Source organism: Aptenodytes forsteri, unplaced genomic scaffold (genome assembly GCF_000699145.1).
Source record: "Aptenodytes forsteri isolate BGI_AS27 unplaced genomic scaffold, ASM69914v1 Scaffold2, whole genome shotgun sequence".
Taxonomy (NCBI): domain Eukaryota; kingdom Metazoa; phylum Chordata; class Aves; order Sphenisciformes; family Spheniscidae; genus Aptenodytes; species Aptenodytes forsteri.
The window spans coordinates 9,705,009-9,722,353 of NW_008795695.1; the positions used below are offsets into that span (position 1 = coordinate 9,705,009).

Consider the following 17,345-nt stretch of genomic DNA (forward strand, 5'->3'; position numbering starts at 1 on the left):
TATCCTAAAATAAACTGTTCATAAGTTACTGTTAGTAGAGTTATGTTAATGTATAATCACAGTCCTGTTAAAAAGTGAAGATGCATTTTAGTTCCTTCATCATTGCATATCTCAGAAAGCTGACGTGACCAGAACGTTTGACAGTTCTATTTGCTGCTTGTTCCCCAAACGAAACCCTGTCGTGAGGGATGTCAGGGCTGCTTAAATATGCAATTTCAGCTATAAGTAATGAGTAAGCACCTGAAATACAAAAAGGATACAATATTCTGTTTCTAAAAATCAACGTTCTATGCGTTTAAAGAGGAAAATGATGAAAAGGAACAAAATGAATAAAATCTTGCAAAGCCCTGTTCCCTTTTGTGTTTTCCAGCTGGGGATGGAGTGGAGAGGGGAAAGATTGCATGCTTAACCTTGTAAATCTTGCTGGTCAAACCAGAATGAGAATTTTAATACGAAACGTCTTAAACTTTACATACTGATTTTGGAAATGCATCATAATTTTATTCTAATGAAAAAAACAGTGACTTTATTTTTCCGTTTCAGACTAACGGTATCAAAGTTAAAAACAAAAACAGGAAGAAGAACTCAAAAGACTCAAGGGTCAGTAACTTTTTAGCGGCTTACTACAAATGGTTTTTTTAGAATTGCTGGCATTCAGATGGACAGAGGCTGTTATCCTAAATACCTTGTGGAGACTCATTCTTGAAGTAGTTTTTCCTGAAGTAAAATCATGCTGTTAAGACTCAATCAATACAGTTTTGTTTTGTTAAAATATGAATTTGTCAGAAAAAGAAGTTATTCATAAATAACTTTGGCTCTGACTGGATACCAATACATTCAGTCTATCCACTGTCTTCATTCTGAATGACTGTTTTGATCTTAATTTCCCATATGGAAAAATGAAAAAACCCCTGTGAATACAGTACACTGACTGCACTATGTAATTAATACTTTATGCTCCATTTCCTTTTGCACTAACAAGTAGCAAATTTGGAGAAGGACACTTTACCAGTCATTCTCAGAAAGAAAAATGTGTCCTTACACCTCATGAAATAGATCTGAAATTATGTCTTTAACTGTCTTTTCTGATAATTTTTACGGGCGTATCAGTGACTGAAGATGCAAGCGTTCCATTTATTGCTCAGAAAAATGTTATTAGTTGTTCAGTAGTTTATAGATATTGCTAGGAATAATATCCTACCTGAAACTTATACTGTCTTTTGTCCTGCTTTTCTAGGATTTTGCTTTATTGAAAGCTTCAGATACAGTCGTCTTTGTTTCCTCCATGTCCCCACCTTTTTATAATTTTACTAGAATTTCAAGAGTAAACTTAAGATTTTTTTTTTTTTTTTTTCCCCCCTGTCCTCATCAGCCAGGTTTTTCTTTTTCTGACTTGGATGCATTTATACAAGTCTGTGTATTTCTAAAGTTATTAGATGATAAAAATTAAAAGACAACTAAAACATTTGTAATGGTGAACGTAAGAATAACAGGTGTCATATTAAAACCATGTGGAACTAGGGATAGCTCAGACTTACTTGTAATAAAATTATTAAAGCTTGGAGGCTCTCAAATGTAAAGGAAGAGATTCCTAGAAAGGCAGTGGAAAGAAGTTACACAACAGTCTTAGCAAAGTGAAGCTGTAGCGTTGTTTTTTAATCCAAACTCAGTGAAAAATCAGGCACATCTAGGTTTTTGATGAAACTGGTTAAAAAAAAGAGGGAGCTTGGGCTGAATATCCCAATTTCTTTTTCCAAAATAAGTTCTGAAGAAGAAATTAATAATTTTTAATTAAGAACTTTCTCGATATGGCTTACAACTGATAATTGTACTTAAAAGTTTTGCAGTTTATAATACAGCATCTGAACATGATAAAGTTACAGAACAAGGTTCAGTGTAAATAAGTTACTCATAGTCTTTACAGTGGATCATTTTGCATACATTTTTGTGAGATAAAAAAAATAATAATCTGTTTTTAATTAGTCTATTTTAGTATTATCCAGTGGCGTTAGCACAGCACCACGAGAAGAAGATAAGATATTTATAGAAGAAAATACTTTGTAAGTACCATCATGCATCTTTGCTTTTATTGCCCGAACTCCAATGTGCTTTGCAGGTACCGGAGAAGACAGTCTTAGAAACACCAAGTCTGGGTTAACATCGAAGTGTTTGGATATGAGCTTGTGTAGAGCCATTACTTCTCTGCTTCCAGGACAGGTGTAAGGGGTATTAGAATTTTAAAGCTCTTAACAATGTAGGAAGTAACCAAATGGTTGCCAGGCTGCAGCCCAATACATCTTCTAGGCCAAAAGCTATTCTTTCAAGTAAGATCTTGCTTATTTCGTGTTCGATTTTCACGTAGCAAGGAATTAGTTGATAAATTTGTACGTACTCCATCAGTCACAACTGAACTCTGCCATCCACGCCGTATCAAGCAGGTTGTGATGTTGAATTGAGATAATCTGTAGTGCGTTGCTCAGAATTTGTGTTATTCAGGAGTCAAGCTCTTGTATTCTGAGCCCGGTTTTGCTCTTGCTTATAGATGTGAAAGCTGCTAGGCAAGAGCTAGGCCTTATTATTAGCTAGTGGCAGGTCAGTTAATAAGTTTAACGGTGAAGTATTTTGGGGATAGTGTTTATTCTGCTTGTTAGAAAAGTTTGCTATTGGGGTACATTTTTAGCACTATGTAGTTACCATACAGTACACTGTTTCCAGTATATGTGAAAAACACAATTATTTTCAGAGACCAGAATTATTGTTCATATGCACTATTTATGTATGTCTTCTCTTTTTTTTTTTTTTTTAAATGCTACAGAGATTTTACAAATTCTTATGAACCATTTGTAATCCCAGAATACCTTCGGGGGCAACTAGAGGAATTTGAAGCTCTCTGTGACATTTCAAATAGTAACCGTTATCAAAGATTTTTGGAAAATAACCCAGATCAAACCTGTGAGAGCTTATATGAGTATGTATACGTTTCTGTGCTTAGCAGTTTAAAGGGTTTACTATTACTTCATAGTTTTTATAACATATTGTATTAAGTGCAGAATGTGAGTCCTGGTATATGTAGGTACGTACCTAAAGGTATGTATTAATGCTTTGAAATAGTTGCATGTTTTTAGTAAGATGTGGACAAGCAAGAGTATTACAGAAAACTTTTATGCTTAGCTAGAACACCATCTTCCAAATGATTGTTCTTCAGTAGCTCTAGAGGTTCTTTTGCTTTTAAGTATTATTGTGAAAACATAACGTGTGAAATACGATTTTAGAATTACATGAAAAAACTTTGCTTAATAATGACAGCCCCCCTCCCCCCTTTTTTTTTTAAGATATTTCTCTCAAATCCTGGAAAAACATGGTCCTATGGAAATGAATAATAAATTACTAGTTGGGGAATATGAACATTTCCCTGAAGAAGCTCGAAAGATTGTAGAAGATGAAGGTGGTCTGAAATCTTTTCTTCTGAAATCCCTTCATTTCATTATGGTGGATAATCTTATTTGCTTAAGAAAGCATGCGCTTCTTATTAAAGAAAATACAAACAGAAATGAGACCGGAGGTAATGAAGAAGAAAACAGTATAGTCTGTGATGTGCAAGAAAATTCTTCCCAGAACAAGCTACAGTTAAATCCAGCTGCTAAGGAATTCAAACCGCTGTTTTATCCTAAGCAACCCCATATATCAACATCTACTGACTTAACAGTAGCAAGTTATGAGACTCCACAGTATTTGCCCATGTCTTTTCCTACTTCATGTAAATTGGTGCATTCTTTGCATAGTCAGAATATTGATACCACAGAAAATGAGTCGTTGTTTTCAGACATTTTACTAAAGTGCTTCGATTCTAAAAATCCTGGTATATTTTTGCCTCAGACTTCCTGGGGTTATCAATATGAAAGACTATTGCCAGTGCCTTCTCAAATGCCTCTCATTTCAAATGTTGCCAAGCAACCTAGTTATATTTATGCTGATCATGTAGCTCATGAGGATAACGATGAATCAGCAATTTCAGACAGAAAATACGTCTTCAGCAGTTTTATACCAACTGAAATACAAACGTATGAAGACCCTCAGTGCCAACTGGAGAACGTGGATAACACATTTTATGAAGACAATTTTGCTGTTGCAAATAGTACAAATGAAGCTGAATGTGGTATACAGGTTATTAAGACAGAAAAAGAAAGCAGAGGTATACCTCTAATGAAAAACAATCCTCATACAAGGATGATAGCTGTTCAGGTAAGAAATTGAAGTGGAACCGCTATTTGAGAACTTTTAAGTGATAAATGACAGTGTTGAGCACTGGAAAGCGCAACTCCTTTTTGAATGATTTCTTCATGACTTCCCAAAGGGTCAAATGTTGTATAGAGTTTCAAAAGCAAATACTCAAGTAGTACTTTCAGCCCAACCCTGAATGTAAGGGATCTTAAAAGTAGTATTTAGCATTCTCTAGTACTTACCTCCCCAAAAAAGGCCACGAGTTGGAAGATACTGTAGTGTTTATCAGACTGGGAACTTCCTTAGAACTTGCAGTTTAAGTTGCTGAAACTTTCTGCAACTACTCTTGGTTTTCATTTGTAATTCTTTAAAGAGACGGTCACTGAATTTTGTTCTGCCTGAAATTTTTGCAGATCTTTTGACCCCGGATCAAAGGAGGGAACTCGTGCATATCAGTTTAAACTTCGCTTTAGAGGTTAAGGAAAGTCCTTCTGTGTCATCATTTTTCTTTTTGTAATTAGTTCAGTGATTTGTTTTAACTTTCACAATATTTGAGGATTTAGATAGTTGGTACGTTCTAACAATTGCTGGCTGATGCTTCCCTCGTGGTCTTACAGTGGCAGCCCAGCTGTGGGGTGAGCTCAAGGGCAAACTCCCTCACATTTTCCTTTTCCCTCCTGAAGTAAAAAAAAAAAAAGGAAGTTTTGTCCTACAGGCAGAGAAAGCATTGCTGAACACCCTGAAAGGGACAGGGCGTGCAGCTGAACGGAAGAGGGGCTGGAGCATTCACTCTTTAATGGTACCCCAGAGTCAGATCAGCATACACCACTCATGAAGACACGCTTCAAGTAACAGAGGGAGACAATGGTCACATCCACATTTGTTACAGAAAACATTTTGGATTAAGATGCCAGGTTTTCAGAGTTGTGGGTATGGCAATTTCACACATCCGTTTGAGAGATGTTATCCAACCTGCTAGAGGGACTGCTGGGGAGGAGTTCTCATCTTCGTTTGTTTCTTGTCATTGAGGGAGGAATAGCTGTTCATAGCTGTAAGATAAATAGTCGTCTTTTTAGTATTGCTTTCTAAGTAAGGAAAATGTTAACATGTTTTTTTCAAACTTGTTTTGCGTACAAAACTTCTCTTCGCTTTAAATCTTTCCTGAGCAGTTGCTGTAAGTTACTTTCCCATCAGTCCTGGCAGATGAATTTTGTCACTTGGCTGACTGGGCTTTTAAAATGGAATTTCTGTTTGGTTCTTGAACATATGCAACAAAGTGAAAACTGTTGCCTCTTCTGTTCTCTATGTAGTGAATTCTGGTTAGCAGAGATCAAAAGAGCACTAGGCAACAGATACGTTTCTGTTTGCAAAAGTGTGGTAGAGCAAGGCATTTAACGTTATCTCTGATTTTTAATAGCCTGTCAGAATGGCAACATCATCAACCGGATCTTTAATATGTTGCATGATTAGATTTTAAACTTCAGTACTTTCTGTAAGTCCTTGACGGTTGGTATTAGAGGAAAACAAGCAGGGCCTCTGAAGGTCATTGAGACTAGTCCCTTCTAAGTAGAGGCACTTAAGTAGTAGATCTTGAGTTTAGGAGGAGCCACAAAACACAAAAGCTCCTCAGTGAGCTGTCAGACACTGTTTTGCAAGTGTTAAGTTTTCAGACATTTAGAGCACAGCTGTGTTTAAAGACTCCGAGAACTGTTCCTAATATAAATGCTTCATGGTCAATTAAACAAGGGAAAGATCACTACAAGAAGAAGTGCTTTCATTAATGATTGAAGTCCATTTCAGAAACACTTCATAATTTCTTTCTACATTGTAGATAGACCTACTTCATAATGTAGTTGGACTTGTAAAATTGTAGGTTAGGTACAAAAGCTCCAAAACAGAGCTCACCTACTAGCTGCATGTATAAACTGGAAAGCTTTTTAATCAACTAATGATTCTTTGTATTCTAGGTAAATCATGAAGTAGCTGATAGGGAAACTAATACCTTGCCTTTTCATCCATTTGAAATGCAACAAGTAAGTTACCTGCATATTTGTTTATATTTCTCATGAAGGTTAAAGGAGTGCCCAAAAATTTAGTAGTGAAAGGATAAAGGTTCTCTGAAAATGACATGTTTTAACAGGTATTTTTTATTTTGGTTTGTTTGGTGGTGTGTCTGTGGTTTGGTTTTTGGGGGGTTTTTTGTTTGTTTGTTTGTTTTTTGGGGGGGGTGTGTTCTCCCCCCCTTCATGTTGGGCTGTATTATGTTGTGTTCTTGGAAACTTCACATAGGCCCACAACAAGGAGGTTTTGGAACTTTGTTCTGTAGCTATTCAGATGTTGGAGTATGTTTTAGGGAAACTTAGTATTTCCTCTCCAAAAATTTTGAGGTTTGATTTAAATACTCCATTTGGGCATATAGACAGCTCAGACTGAAGTTGATGGTAGTCTTATGTCTGTACAAGGAGACAAAAGTGAGAAAACGTGGCCTCTGAACTCATCATATTCCATTCATGGTCAGACAGGAATGTTCATTTCCTGAGCTGGATTGTAACTGTTACACAGCTTTCTCTTAAACACTCCCCCACCAAACCAACAAGCAAGCAAATAAAAAACCCCACTCGAGATATTGAATCTCAACTGACAGCAGACTGTTCCTTTTAGACGTCATGAATGTTCGCTGCCCTGTGGTAACAGATACTAGATTGTTTTTTATAACTGATTTATTTTCAGGGAGATATTCTACGTATGGAAAAAGAGCATCAGGTATTAAAAGAACAACTTAAAGAAGCACAGGAAAAATATGAGCAGTTAGAAAGCCGAAGCTTGGAGGAAATCAGTGCTTTAAAAGAGCTCCTAAAAAAAAGTGTTGAAGAGACTGAGGTAATGTTTTTATCCATGCAACAGTGGGACAAGCCGCAGTGGCTCACAAGATTGGTTGTAACTGATCAACAGAATTTTTGAAACTTGAACGGTAGTCCTCATTGCTGTGAAGTCTAACTCAGCAAACCTCACAATCTTTATGTGTCATCTTCCTTCGAACACACTTAAACACATAGGATACTGGTTGCCTCCATCTAGTGGATAGGTATTGGTTTTGGTTCAACCCAAGAACAAAAAAGCAGTACGCTGCTGACTCTTTCCTCCTTGATTTGTTGGGTTTGCTAACGGGCTTTATTTCCATGAACGTGTCTGGGAGCAAGAGGAGTAGTTCCCAGACAACACTATCAGCCCATTATCACTTTGACTTGATTAATTTTGTAGTAAAAGCTGTAGATGCTGCAGGCTACCCTCTTGTCTACATGAAAAGGAATTTTTCCATTTAAAAAAAAAAATAAAAATCAGGTGAGACCGAAGCCATCTCTCCCCATGCCCTCTCTTTAATCTTTAGTAAGATGGGGCCTGTCATTCAATTTCAGTTTAGTGTCTTTTTTTTCCTTTCAATGGTGTGTTGGAGTAAACTCATGTACTGCAGCTTTGGGAGCTCCCGAGTTCTAGCTTTACCACTGGCTGCAAGTAGCCTGGCAAGCTTTAATATGAGGGATGATGGAGTCTCACGTCTATTTTTCTGTATGAATATTTGGTAAAAATGTGAGCTCAAAAAATTTTGAGCGGAAAGCATGGCTGTATGCAGGGTGGATGAACTTGTCCACGGGCATTGTAGGCTTTTTTTTTTTTTTTTAATTTATTTCCCAATGATGCATTAATGCTACTTTGTTTTTTTTAAGCAGTTATGGCAGCCATAAGATTCACTGCTGTCTTGCTGTCTTATTCAGTACTGATTTTGAGCTGGATTTTTGAGTTGGATTTCAGTATGTATTTGTACGTGACACTGTGGAACTGGGTTTCTTCTTTCACGTGACTGCAAAACAGGGTTGCAAGTATTCTGAAGCCATGTAAGTGAGGTGTGCAGATCGTTGCAGGAAAGCATTTATGAGTATGTTGCCCACGCTAAACACCTGAACTAATAGTGAATTAAGCACTAGTAAAACTGTTACTGTAACTTTCACTGGTTTAGCTTCTGCTCTAACTTGCATTTGAATAAAATAGTGTTTTCAGAAATAATGTTTTCTTATTTTCTGCTTTTAGGTATCAAAGAATGAACTGGATTGGCTTCATCAAGACTTAGAAATAAAAGTGAAAAAATGGCAACAGGAGAAAAAAGAAAATCAAGAGAACTTAAAAGCACTAAGGAACACCGCTAAAAAGCATACAGATACCAATGATAGGTACTAATTTTATATACAGATTTACACCGCTTGCCCTTTGCTTGATTTTTATTTTTTTTAAAGCAGCAGTAAGTACGGTTATTTCTGATAGACTATGGTAAGTTTCAGTATCTACTGAGTCCATGATGTACGCAGAGTGAAAACTCAAACTTGTTGCCCTGATTACGTCATTCTGAAATGAGTTACATGCAATTCTTGGATTAGAGCTGCTGTTAATAGGATCTACCTACGTTATTTAACCTAATTAATAAATACTACTCCACTATTTAAGATCTTCCCACATTTTTCAGAATCCTTTAGATCTGCACTGCTTTTTCATTTTTCTCCTTCATGACATACCATTGCTTCCTCAGCGTGCTCCTCTGCACTTTCATTCTTCCTTCTTCTATTGTACAATCAACCCAGCCGAACTCTGGTCTGCATCTGTGTTTCTTACACGCATTTTGTCTGTTCTGCCACATAGCCTGTCTGAGGGTCATCCAAGGATGCGTGTTTCCTTCTTTTCTAGTCCTGTCACTCATTTCTCAGATTCAAGTAAAACTGCAAGAACCACATAACTGCAGGTATCTATTGTGGGGTTTTTTTACCCATCCTTCACCCTAAAACAGAAATCTGCAGGGCTTTCCATGGAACTTAATAGTATCAATGTATGAATCCCATCATGACACTTGTGCAGCGAACCCAGCAGTTCCCCTGGCAATGAGCTCTCCTGGCTATGGAGGAGCAAGAATCAACTTCGGTCAACTTCTACCATAGTCAACAACCGTCCATGAGATCACGTCACTGATGTGCTGAAAAATAAATCGTGTGTCATTTGATGAAGTATTATCAGTAGCTTTATCGGAAACATTCTAAACACTTCAGAAATCTTTAACTAACCGAATCATTGGCTGTGTAACCAACTAGATGTTTTATCACGGTAATAGGCTGAAATATGTGCATGTCTGCTTTAGTATTTTGATTTTTTTTTTCAAGTTACAGGTAAACATTTAAAATAGCTTCTAGATAACTGATGAAACTGGCTGACTTAGCGATAATTTTGCTAATCAGATTTGACAATTCCTACTGTATTTTCAATGTTCTTTCTCAGTTTACAGACCTGAGAAGACTTCTGTCCTTGAATGCTGTTGTATTATCTTTAGTCTGAGTAGTTTGGGCCAAATCTCTCTTGAAAAATCATTGGCCTGCTTTTATATTAGTTACTGCTTAATTAGGAATACATTTAAATGCACTTACAGTATTAAACAGCATATAAAACACAGATTGTCACTGCTGCATAATTGTCACTATGGTTATAGAGGAACGTGTCACGTACTTGCTTGTGAACATTTTTCAGAACAAGCTTAATAAATGTTTGATTATTCTAGGTATTCGAAGACCATTGATGAGAAGGAAAAGCAGTATAACACATATTTGAATACATACCTCGAGACCAGGTAAAACTCTTGTACCTTTCAGCAATATTTACATTTTTCTACTGACTTGTCGTTATTGGAGGTGTCTGCTTCACTCTGGGTGAAGGCTTAGAAAAAATAAGCACTTTAACCTTATCTCTTATTCTCAGTTAGTTTACTTTTACCTATCATAAGTCAACATTATTTTCTTTTAGATATTTAGAATAATAGAAGTCTGGGTTTTCAAAATACTCTCATACATTTCCCTTGATTATACCATGCTGTGTTCTACAACACACATTAGAAGTTGGATGTGGTACAGAGGTACTGAACTGTTGTATGTAGCTTTGGACCTTCACACACTTATAGTCCTAAATGTACAGAAGGTTATCTAAACATTTTCTAAAAGTTACTCATTTGCACATAGTATAAAGTCAGGGTTTCATTTACGGATACATTCTTTACGTATGTGATCAGGCTCAGAACAATAATACTTGCCTGACTACAGTTGTCAAACTCCTATAAGCTTTTTAGGTTGCACAGTGAAATGTGGTTAAGAAATCTCAAGGTCGGGTCCGTGGAGCCAGCAGTACGGCTACACGAGCATGGTACTATACCTGAAGGCACGAGCTGTACAATGTAAATGGAGATGCGTGGTTCTGAAGAAGAGAGAAGTAATAGCTGTAGAAAACCTCTAAAATGCCATAAATTTTAAATACTACTCTGTTGTAAATGTTACTCAAATATTTAACTTCTTTTTATTTCACAGTAATAAACTCGCTAATGAGAAAGTAAAATTGGAAGAGCTTATAAAAAAGAGTCAAGATGACTGCCAAGAGTGTGTGAAAAGAGCTGTTAAAGCAGAGGTACAAACAAAAAGTCTTAAAACACTTTTGCTAGAGCTTGGCTCATTTGCGCTGATAGTAGGTGGGGAAGATGACTGGCGAAGTCTTATCTAACAATTTACTTTTTAAATAGCATCTACAACTTTTCATAAGCGTATACCAAAAGTGTTAATCAAATACCGACAAGTGCTGTTCATGATGTTGTCCTACAAAACTTTGCAGATCATCAAAGCACATTGTTGTTATTGACCAGTATTAAAAGTGCACAGAATTTGGGGCATGTAGTATTGCCCCAAACAAAATTCAACTAGTAATTGAGTTTCGTACTTATCCTTGTTAGGAATAGATTCCATTGGTAAGAAGTAACCGTAGGAACATAAAAAATTCCTTGTTAACGTTAAGTCATGGTTAGTGAATATACAGCTGCTACTTTATCAGGTAGACTCAGAATGCAACAACTGACTTGTGTGTTTCACTGAAAGGAGGAGAGTACTGATAAATAGCAAGATTTTTTTTCTAAAACAGTATGTTTTATACTGGAAAAGCTTTGAATATCATGAACAATTCTCCCTTCTTGCCCAAGAAGGGCTTGAAGGCTGCCTTATCTGCAGTAGGATTTTTATAAAAAGATTATATCGTTGGTCCACATTAGTCTTCAATCATGCAGTATTTAAAAGGCTGCCTTAGTCACTTAAAGTGTGTGTGTGTGTGTATATTTATATATACATATATATATATGGTATAATTTGCAAATGGAACATTTATGGAAGCTTTCTACTATCAGTTGAAGTGAATGTAGCCTTTTTATCTTCCCGAAGGCCTGCCAGGGCTGTTAATTCCACTTGAAATTCCTCACCGTAGGAACTGTGTGTGTGTTGTACTCTGTATCATCAAACTGTTGTTTCAGATGCTTACTAAAATCTATTTTGCAGTTTTATTCCTTGTGCTACAGCAGTGCTTTTACTGCACTTTTGGTTTTTTTTTTAAACACAGATGTCAGTACTCAAAAACTGGAAGGAAACTGAAGCATGCAAGCTGAACGGCATAGCTGCCAATGCAGAGGCAAATCTCAGGGTGCTGAAGTCATGGAGCAGGTATGGAGAGTTGACACCAGAAATTTCAGTACTACTAGTTGCTAAATAAAAGTAACTACTGAATGTTTAATCACGATTATTTAACTGGACAAGTCAGTTCTGCTCACAAAGGGATGCTAGCCTGAAAGGTGCGTAGAAACATAATAGTTAAATGCAGCTTTCCTGAAGCTGAATTTCTTCTTAGTCTTAAATTACCAAAATGTGTGATACTTACGCAGGAGCAAGCTTCTTGTCTTATTCTTTCTTAGCCGGGGAAGATCAGGCTGCTGGGAACATTCCAGTTATTCCTGCAGAGTATCGCTGGGAAAGGGCTGCAATGTAAATAGAAAAGAGTGCAAACAAAACTGCTGGGCATGCAACAACGTTGTTTTCTTCCTTACGAGGAACTAATTTAGCCCTTGGTGTTACCTTTTTGTAAAACTTACGCCATGTTCCCTTTCTCTGTCCTTATGTTGCCGCAAAATACTGATTTACATTTGAGGAGCTCACTTCTAAGATTGGATAGGATCTAAGTACCAGTAATTTAACCAATTTTAACTTGAAATTGCTTGAAGTCTTTAACTGTGATTTAGTTGGTAGGGGAAGGAACTGTTGTACTAAAACCACTGGTCTTAAACAAAAATAATGGGAATGTTGGAGTTTAACTGAAAATCTTGAATACTTCAGCAGCTCAGCTTCAGCAGCACCTAAGTTGAAGTCACAGATTGATTCGTGGGAAATATTTATTTCAAATGTAAAGAAACAACTGGAAAAAGTAGAGGTAAGCCTTAATTTCTCTTAACAAGCTTTAAGTTGAACTTTGGAAATTAAAACAGAATAAATACCTTAAATAATTTTGCATTCCTTTTTTAAAACACCAGTAGCTTGTCCTCCAAATACTGAACTGCTTTGTTTTAATTGCAAAAGAATGACACAGTGTTAAGTCTGGATTATTTAAGTACAGTTAAGTTACAGTGAATAGCTTCGATTTTATAAAGGCAAAAATCTGTCCTTTATACACTTGCTTCCAAATCGGATCCCGCATTAACAAGTCTAGTCTCTTGGTTCTTTGAACTTTAGAAATCCACGCAAATTCTTTAAAAACAACAGAAAACTCTCTATGAAAAGTTAAGATGTAAAATGTCTAGGCTGAGTTTTAATAACTAGAAAGGGTTTCCCAAACCCCTTCAAGCATCAATGCAAGTACTTAAATACAGGTTTATGTTATTATAGCACGTGGTAACCTTCTGTCTCCTTTTGAAAGGCCTGGTGTCTTTGGTGTTTTGCAAAAAAGTAGTCATGTTAATGCCATTTTAGATAAAGAGTGAGCTTTAGTTAATGCTGATGCGGAGGATAATTTGTTTTCCTTCTGCAGGCTGAGTATGAAGAAAAAATTCAGATGGTGGAAAATGGTGTACGGAACTGCCTCGCTAAAATGGAAACTGTGGACCTTCCTTCTCCTCCCAGCGTCTTAGTATGTATCTTAGATTTGATAGCAGTTTGTTAAGGAGTTCTTTAAGTTTGCATCGGCGTGGCTACCCGTTATAGGACATCTACATAAGGAACTTGAATATATAGCCTTGAATACAAAGTAATCTGGCTCTCCATACATCCAGCTAATGTTCAAAAGGAAAAGGTGACTGCAGATTAGCGTGATGAAGTCCGGTGAGAAGCACGTTCTCAAGTCCTTTGAGAGGCTTAAGGTGTTTAAAGTTAACTTTAAACTGCTTCATGTTCTGTCTGAACTGTTGGGACTAATACTTTTGCGTATCGTGACTTTCCTGTAGCACCAAAATCCATAGGGACAAGGCCCCGTTACACCAACATGTCTAACCGATTATGAATACCAAAATCAACTTCCAGTCATATCTGTTGTGAACTAGATGGAGTACAGCCATTTATGGAAATGCATCTGTAATGACTACATCCCAGATAAATACTATTTAAAAACATTTTCTCATGGGCTAACGGTTCCACAAATGCTTTGCTCAAATCCTGTCAGTTACTTCTGAACCCTGCGATTGTTCCTGGTGTGAGGACGAAGGCAGTGTAAGTCAACACTTACTGTTGATGAACTTGATGAACCGTTCATCAGCACGGTGGTGGGGAGACACATGACAGTGATAAAATACGTACGGCCAAGCTAGCTGCAGCAGCGGTGCAAACAACCTGCCTGCTGCCATTCGCTGACCAGGGCACAGAGCTGATGCCCAGTCCTGAAGACAAATAGCATTCGGAAACCCCTGGACCTGGCGCAGTTTGGAGTAAGGAAAAAAGGGTTCAGTCATCTCTCAAGATAGGGGAGATAATTGACTCCCTAAGTAGAACGCATTCATAGTGCACGCACATAGGAAATCCCTGAATTCACTGAAGATGCCACACAGCTTTTTTTACATATATTCTCTGCAGAAAGTCCTGTTTTTTTCTTTTGTTTGTTTTTGGTATAATTTAGATTCAAGGCTCTGTTCTAATACTGTATATTTACGATTGCTACTACAGTTTTTCTGGACTGACGCAAGTAATAGTTACACCTACGCTCTCCTGCATACCTTTTCTTCCCCACTTATTTCTAGGTATCTCCTTTCTACTTACTGGCACAGAACTCTTAAGAATATGTAGATGACTTGGTTACCATCCCTAGGTTACCATCAATTTACAGGTTGGGGAAGTGTGGCTTTTGAGCCTCTTGTTCTGCATTTGGTGTCTGTTTTTACTGCAGTAATACAGGAGTAACCTTTTTAGGAGAGATGTGTGTAATTCTTTCAGCTTTGAGAGGACTTCAATAGGCAAATTCCAAGTCCAAATGAAAAAGACTTGATGAAAACCCTTCCTCTCCCTGTTTAATTAATGCCATTAATTAAACGCCTTTACAGAGAAGGTAAAATACCGCTTCAAAAAGGTGGTAAACTAAAGAACACAGAACAAGAACCAGCAGGTTTGACCATGAAGAAACGTAGAATTTTAGTTCTGTGTGTTAGAAAGCCACCTTCCTGGAGCAGTCAAGTTCTGAAACAAATAGCAGTCATGGGGTCAAACAACTAAACTTATTTTAAGGAGTTCTTTCCATTTATGGAAGAGAGTCGTTAGTGCAAAAAGAAGTCTTCCTGGATCATGTCAGCTCCAAGTTTTTCAAGATGATGACTGTAACGGACATGTGTTTCTGTTTAAAAAAAAATTACACTGGATTATATATAGATTATATAATCTGTTAAAAGCAGTGAATTTTGTATTTTCAAATTGATGGCGCTTATTTAAAACTGTTCTGTGTCTGCCACCAACTTCAAGCTGTACTTCTGTACAACTTATAGCTGCCCAACAGCCATGCATTCGTTAGCAAAGCGCGAGTAAGTTAAAGGAACGGTTTGCGTATGTGCTCTCCTCTTTAATCCTGTTTCAGACAGGTTGTCTATACGTAGTACCTCTTAAAGAGCACCTTTGTGCAATACTTCTACCTAGGTAAAGCAAGTTAGGATAAATTGATGTGACCTTCCACTTCCTCAGCGTGACCAAATGTGTCATAGTTCATGCTGCACATGCTCGAGTTCCGCTCAATTTACTGTAACCGCTGTTTTTCCTGTGAAATCTGTTTATTTGTATAGACACAACAAGGCAGAGCTCCAGTCAGTGATGTGGCCGTTGTCATGTATTCCTCTGCATCTGCACATCCTAATTTACTTCCTGCATTGTCAAGTTCTGAAGATCAAGGTCCAACACGTGCTTCATTTAATACACTGGCCGGAGTTAAGCCAGCATACGCAAATTCGAAGGCTTGTTTCGCAAGTGGCGGGTCCGTGAAAACACGCTCCAAACCTCTGGAAGGATCATATTCTGATAAAGTTTCGGCAACTTGCCCGTCAGGGATTTCTGGAAGCGACACTCAGAATGTCCAGCCAAACCCGAACCACCAAGATGACTCGGCTATACAACTGAGGCCTTCTGGACTTCCAAACAACAAAATGCTTCCGAAAGCACTTGAAAATATTATTGCGCCTCTACAGAGTATATTCCCAAACTATAGCAGGTATTTGTTTTAATGAGAGTAATGTTACGCTGAGTAACAGGAGTTCTGAATATCCAACGATGAAGTACAGAAAGAACAGACTCCTTAGTGTAGATGGCTACTGTTTCACGAGAACAGTACTACTAGTTGTTCCCCTCCCATGCAGTGAGACATTCCGTAAGGGAACAGACCTGTGGTGTTGGCTTATGTGTTTTGGGTTTTTTCCCCAGTTAGAACCACTAGCAAATAGAAGTGTTGCCACTTTATTGTTGGGGTTTTTTAGCGATTAAGGTAGATCCTAGTTATCCAGAGGTATCGGAAGCAGGTACTTGCCGCACTTGATTTGGGAAGTTAGTATCTTTTAAAGCTCTACTGCTGTGAATCGCACATGGAAGCTACGGTCTTCTCTAATACCACGACTGTGCAGGTAACAGCCATAGTATTGCCGGTCGGTAATTATGTCTGTTTTGTCCCTTCAGTTCAGACTTTACTAGCTTCATAAAAGACGTACAAAGAAGAAATGGGAATACATTGTCAGGTTTGAGCTTCGACGAAATTCTAAGCAGAGTGACATCCTGGACCAGCAAAGCAAGGTACTGTGGCGTGTGTAGTGTGTAGTCTCTGCCCTTTATACTGCGCATCTCTGACAGAGGTAATTATGTCTGTTTTGTCCCTTCAGTTCAGACTTTACTAGCTTCATAAAAGACGTACAAAGAAGAAATGGGAATACATTGTCAGGTTTGAGCTTCGACGAAATTCTAAGCAGAGTGACAGAACTCATTCTGGACCAGCAAAGCAAGGTACTGTGGCGTGTGTAGTTGCTGCCCTTTCTACTGCGCATCTCTGACAGAGGGGACAGTGCAGCACGGTCCAGAAAAGAATGCAGACTTTCCTTTGCTGCCAAGCTCTGAAATACAAACTTGCTCCAAATTCTTTTCCAATACCTGTCTAGGCACCAACTTCAACAGGGAGACCTGTGCAGTCAGTGCCCTCTGCTTCACCAGCACAGACTGGAACTCGGAGTCGGGAAGTGCCTGCAGAAGACAATGCACCCAGCCCACCCAAGGCAAGACCTGCGCATAAAAACGCCTCGAGTAAAAATCCATCTCAGCCAAATCTCCAGCCCTGGGGAAATGTTGGCGCAACACCCAAATCTAAATGGAAGAAACTAGACTATACAGTAAGTTCTCCACTGTTTCAGTGAACGTGAAGTGATTGCCATGTGCTTCTTATAAGATGTGAAATAACCAAAGTAAGGCTGGGAAAAATAACTGACGACTTCATTTTGTGTACAAAAGCTTAAAGATACTTGGTTAAAATTAGTAAACGTCATTAACTTACTAGAATTTGCTGATTAATTGTGGCTAGCTTTCAAGTAACTTAACGTTTTGTGCGTAGGCCTCCAATGACGATCCTTGCACAATATGTCATGATGAGCTAAGCAGAGACTTGTGTGAACTAGAATGTGGGCACCGTTTTCACAGAGAGGTAAGGATTTTTGTTCTTATCACTTGGATGCAAACGTTTACAAACTCTGTTCAGTTGTGCCCTTGTTCCACTTTCTGAAAGCAACCCTGTCCCCCCCC

At 37.9% G+C, this 17,345-nt stretch overlaps 1 protein-coding gene across 1 annotated transcript in view; it reads left to right on the top strand.

Moving 5' to 3' along the window:
• Positions 1-17,345, top strand: part of TTC3 (tetratricopeptide repeat domain 3) — a 66,775-nt gene that overhangs the window by 47,361 nt on the left and 2,069 nt on the right. The window contains exons 29-44 of the mRNA XM_009282984.2: positions 544-600; positions 1,984-2,060; positions 2,816-2,968; positions 3,333-4,242; positions 6,189-6,254; positions 6,952-7,101; positions 8,308-8,447; positions 9,815-9,883; positions 10,611-10,707; positions 11,680-11,780; positions 12,447-12,540; positions 13,135-13,233; positions 15,359-15,780; positions 16,439-16,559; positions 16,712-16,939; positions 17,158-17,247. Coding sequence (XP_009281259.1) covers positions 544-600; positions 1,984-2,060; positions 2,816-2,968; positions 3,333-4,242; positions 6,189-6,254; positions 6,952-7,101; positions 8,308-8,447; positions 9,815-9,883; positions 10,611-10,707; positions 11,680-11,780; positions 12,447-12,540; positions 13,135-13,233; positions 15,359-15,780; positions 16,439-16,559; positions 16,712-16,939; positions 17,158-17,247 — 2,874 coding nt within the window. The remainder of the gene's footprint in view (positions 1-543; positions 601-1,983; positions 2,061-2,815; positions 2,969-3,332; positions 4,243-6,188; positions 6,255-6,951; positions 7,102-8,307; positions 8,448-9,814; positions 9,884-10,610; positions 10,708-11,679; positions 11,781-12,446; positions 12,541-13,134; positions 13,234-15,358; positions 15,781-16,438; positions 16,560-16,711; positions 16,940-17,157; positions 17,248-17,345) is intronic.